The sequence below is a fragment of the Zea mays genome, chromosome 7 (genome assembly GCF_902167145.1).
Source record: "Zea mays cultivar B73 chromosome 7, Zm-B73-REFERENCE-NAM-5.0, whole genome shotgun sequence".
Classification (NCBI taxonomy): Eukaryota; Viridiplantae; Streptophyta; class Magnoliopsida; order Poales; family Poaceae; genus Zea; species Zea mays.
This window is the reverse complement of record NC_050102.1, coordinates 98,157,270-98,162,159: the sequence shown is the minus strand read 5'-3', so window position 1 is coordinate 98,162,159 and position 4,890 is coordinate 98,157,270. Positions and strand designations below refer to the sequence as shown.

Genomic DNA, 4,890 nt, shown 5'->3' with positions numbered 1-4,890 from the left:
AACTACGGCGATCTAGTTCAATCAAACGGCACGATGAGCTCCACGGGGTGACGTAAAGGCTCTGTGTGCAGTGAATCGGAAAATGGCGCAGAGACTCACCCGGTCCATGTGCGCCGGCGGGGTTCCGAACTCCGGCGAGCACGATTGCGTCTTTCCGGTGGCGGGGGTCCTCGGTTTAAGCCTCGACAAGCTTTACGGCCTCCCAGGGAAGCTACCTAGGGGCTTGGATCGAGCGGAGGAGGGCGGGGAATGGTTTGGCCATGGCGGTTGTCCTCGGGCAGCTCTGGCGGGTCGCGGAGAGGTCGCCGGAGCTATGGGCGAGCTCTGGGGAGTTGAGCGCGGGACAGGGGATGCAACGGGGAAGAAGGCTGGGCGCTGGGGCGAGCTTTATAGCCGTGGCGCGGGCGTGGTCACGGGCGGCCGCGGACGCGCGGGGGTTCACGCACGGGCGTGCTCTGAGCGCGCCCCCGAGTGTCAGCCTACGTCGAACACGTGTGTGTTTGCTTCTGCCATGGTTCAACGGCCGATTGGAGAACCCTAGCGTGAAGATCTTGGCAAAATCCCTGTGTACGGTCTCTTCCCTGCACCGTATCCTACCTTTTTTATGTGAGTCCCAAGCCAAGATACGGTCGGGGTAGGGAGATATAGAGGTGAGAAGTTGCCCCTCTCCTAGCTGTCCAAACCGGGACAAAAGCTATGTCAAGTCGTGTCCAACGACTTGGGGTGGGGTTCAACTTTCTCCAGGGTGTTCTAGAGATGTTTTGGCGCCACTTTGTCAATTGGGTCAAATGGTTTTGAAGTTTGAAAGAGGGTGAACATGTTTGATCTTTGGAAAGGCGGTGGTTTTGGACTTACAAAAATTCTGATTTTTCTTTTGTGCTCACCCCTTTTGTGAATCTTTTGGGACTTTTCTGAAATATTTTTGGGGTTACTTTCTTACTATTATTTGTAGGGTATTAAGTGCACTACATCTTTTATAATTGGCCCAAGACATGATCAAGTGGTTTTCATAACTTTTTGGCCATACTTACCTATAGTACTCCAATTGTCCAAAGGGGTTTGAATTAGGGTTTGGGCAATTCTCCCCCTTAAATGTGCATAACAAGCCAAGGCATGACACCTAAGCTAGGTTGCACTTATCTAGAATCTTGATTTCAAAGTTTGGATTCCTTTACTCAAGTTAAGTCACATGGGAAGATGGGCTTGGCTTGTGTAGTCTTGAGTGAAAACCCTAAGTACACCTGGGGTGTTACAATATTTATATGCAAAAACCACTACAGAGTGGTCCCACTATTCAGAAAGTTTCGCTATCCTAGTGACAAGAAGGTGTTTTTCGAACCTTCGACATCAGGCCTCTGTTCATTTCGCAGTTTAAGTTTGTTACAAGTAAACAAACTAATACTGCGAGAGCCTACTGTTGGGGGCCTTCATCTTTCGAAGGTCCTCAAAAACACATTTAACTGTTGGTTGTCTACGTGTCAATAAGTGTCGCAAGAGCTTCAACGGCAAAACACCTTCGGAGCAGGGCGGGAAGAAAGACGAAGTTGATAGCTTCGTCATAACAATACAAGAAGACGAAGATAAAAGATCAACAAAGCCGCGAGAAGGTGTCATCCAGAATGCTAAAGGCATAATACAATATTGCCCTCACATCATTTGTGTACCATACATACCGTTCTTATAGACATATTTGTAATTTCATATGAAGTTGTACGTTACCCTATAAATAGATAAACAGTGTCATACATAAAGTACCTTTTGGAGGCCGACAATTGTCATGTGTAATTTATCCTCTAAAGCACCTTCGCTTTAGCTTACATCAAGAAGCCGAAGGTACGATTGTAAACGTGTTCTGTATGGAGGAGGAAATAAAGGGTTTAAACGTCTGAGACGAATTATCATGTTTAACTTCTTCGTATCCTTTGTATATTCACTTCTATACTTTCGTATGATTCATTTTGTCAAGCATTAACCTTTCTCTGCGAAGGGTTATCGAAAAGGGATAACAAATTGAAGACGAATGTTAATTACCTTTCTAACATTGTGTTGTCTTGTTTTTAATCGTCCATAGCAATTGAGAACGAGTGACCAACAAACTTGTCTAACGTTTGAATGGCCCATGCTGAGAATGTAGAGACAAAAAAACTACCATTGTAGAATAGATATATACTCCTGATTCAAAAGATCAATCTGATCAACAAATTTGTCTGGATGGTGATGCCAATGATGATGACGATCATCACTCCTCAACTTGCAATGCAATATATAATGACGATGACTCCGTAGCACCCGGCCCGCGGGATGATTATTTCGTTGGCCCCCCTTTCCTAAGCCGCCATTAGCTCACTCGGTGGAAAATAAAGGATCTGCCGCCAACTGAAATGATACGAAATATAATCATTCATGTGAATGGTAGAATTTGTGTAAAAAAATGGATATATGCAGAAAGCTAGCCTTGCAAATATTGAGCCCGACAGCGACAGCAGCACCACAAAATCTTGTTTGAGACCTTAGAGCAGTTGAGTTCTACCCCAGAAAACACTCGAGGACTTGACTGACCACTAGCAAGTATACGCAAATAAATAAGGACAGTATAATATGTATGTATCAGCGAATGAAGAGATCTTCACTCCACCACGCTGAACAAATACCATACCACACCATTGTGGTGCAATTCACAAGAATCTCTAATCTGTTGTTGTGCGCTACGTACGGATCATCATCCATGGCCATGGAGAAGCTGCTCCACTCGACCACGTCCCGCACGTCCCTTCCGGACTGCTTCGTCTTCCCGGCCGACCAGGTCCCGCCGGCAACCTCCGCTGCCGTCTCTCTACCCGTCATCGACATGTCGTGCAGCCGAGACGAGGTTCGCCGTGCCATGCTCGACGCCGGCAAAGACCTCGGTTTCTTCCAGGCTAGCTACTAGCCACTACGTACTCCGATCCAAACTAAACCAAGCATGTTTATTGCGTCGTCGCGAGAGCTGAATATGTAGGTACGGTGTGGTGATACAGGTGGTCAACCATGGCATCTCTGAGCAGGCGTTGCTGGAGATGGCGGCGGTGGGCGAGGAGTTCTTCCGGCTGCCGGCGGAGGAGAAGTTGCCTTTTTACTCAGAGGACGCAAACAAGGCCACCCGGCTTTTCTCCGGCACCACCTACGAGACCGGCGGCGAGAAGTACTGGCGAGACTGCCTCCGCTTCGCCTACGACTTCGGCGCCGGTGATCGCATCAAGGACTGGCCCGACAAGCCCCGCAGGCTCCGGTAAGGAAGAGGAAATCCTTCGCTCATACCAAGACGAAAGATGTCGACCTGCATGCTGCTCTTACATTTCAGGGAGGTTGCTGAGAACTTCACCGTTCTGACGAGAGGCTTGGCAATGGACCTGCTGCGGCTACTGTGCGAGGGCCTGGGCCTCCAGCACGACTACTTCGAAGGGGACCTCACCGGCGGCGACGTGACCCTCGACATCAACCACTACCCGCCATGCCCTAACCCGAGCGTCACCCTCGGCCTGCCGCCGCACTGCGACCGGGACCTCATCGCAGTGCTCCTCCCTGGCCCGGTCCCTGGCCTCGAGGTCGTCTACAAGGGCGAGTGGGTCAAGGTCGTCGCCGACCCGACCGTGCCGCACGCCCTGGTCGTCAACCTGGGCCAACAGCTCGAGGTTGTGACGAATGGAGTTCTCAGGAGCATCGAGCACCGAGTGATGACCAACTCAGCCATGGCGCGGACGTCTGTGGCGTTGTTCGTCGCGCCGACCGAAGATTGTCTCGTCGGGCCTGCGGAGAAGTTCCTTAGTCAGGAGAATCCGCCGTGCTACCGAACCCTCAAGTTTCACGAATTCAAGCGCACTTACAATGTCGTCAAATTGGGATCATCCATTAATCAAAGAACTAATCTTAGGAACACGCAAAAGGAGATATAAACTACTACTACAATGCTCGTATGAAGCGAAAAATAATGAGAAGAAAAATATAATGTATGTATACATTATATTTCCAGCTGATGATATGAAAAAGCTTTTTGGTTGGCATTTGTTTAAGGATAAATCATTTTTAGTGAGAATGTCCAATAGAAAGCTGTTGCTCCTGCAAGCAATAATCTGTTCTGTCTATACTAACCGCCAAACAGATGAGCTACATTTAGGGGAGGTAATAGATCATGATCCAAATATTTATTCATAATAAGTTAGGACCCTTAAAAACTTTAGTTCAAAATAAATAGAAATAGAGCTTGATCCTAATCCAATTTGATCCGTAAATTTTATAGTGAAAAATCTATAGCCCATTACCACCATGTTGGCTCCGAATCGAGGCCAAACACTAGGGTTTGTTCTATTTGGTGGGCTCTCTATGGCGGCGCGGATGGTCCGTGGCACAGGGCCAGACAGTCTGTGACCCTGCAGCAGGAGCGGGTCTTCCCTGCATTAAGCCAGACGGTCCGCCCCTGGGGCTGGTGTGAGCATCTGGAGGGGGCCGGTGAATAGGTGATCCTGCAAAACTTAACTCAAGCCACACAAACTTGGTCTAAATTGTGAATTGGAGAGAATTAAAACCAAGTCTGAGAGTAGAGAGAAGAGAGAAGTTCATTTCACTTGATTTCTCTATCTAGATTTAATTTAGACTTAAAGCAATATCGCAAGTGAAGAATTGGAACGATGGAGAGATAAAAATTACAATAGGGTAAATGGCACAAGAGACACGGTAATTTTTATCCTGTGGTTCGGTCAAGCATAATATGCTTGCCTACTCAATGTTGTGGCGTCCCAATGGACGAGGGTTGCACTCAACCCCTCTCAAAGTATCAAGTGATCCAAAGATCAAACTTGAGTACCACAGTTTTCCTTATGTTTCACAATATCCCGGTTGTGAGGAATCTTCATA

The 4,890-nt window shown here is 47.9% G+C and overlaps 1 protein-coding gene across 1 annotated transcript; it reads left to right on the top strand.

Annotated features, from left to right (window-relative positions):
• Positions 1 to 2,593: 2,593 nt before the first annotated feature.
• LOC103632609 (2'-deoxymugineic-acid 2'-dioxygenase) lies at positions 2,594 to 4,101 on the top strand. Its single transcript, XM_008654361.3, has 3 exons — positions 2,594 to 2,917; positions 3,018 to 3,268; positions 3,341 to 4,101. The coding sequence occupies exons 1-3, from the start codon at positions 2,603 to 2,605 to the stop codon at positions 3,930 to 3,932; spliced, it is 1,158 nt and encodes a 385-aa protein (XP_008652583.2). The 5' UTR covers positions 2,594 to 2,602; the 3' UTR covers positions 3,933 to 4,101.
• The last annotated feature ends 789 nt before the right edge of the window (positions 4,102 to 4,890 follow it).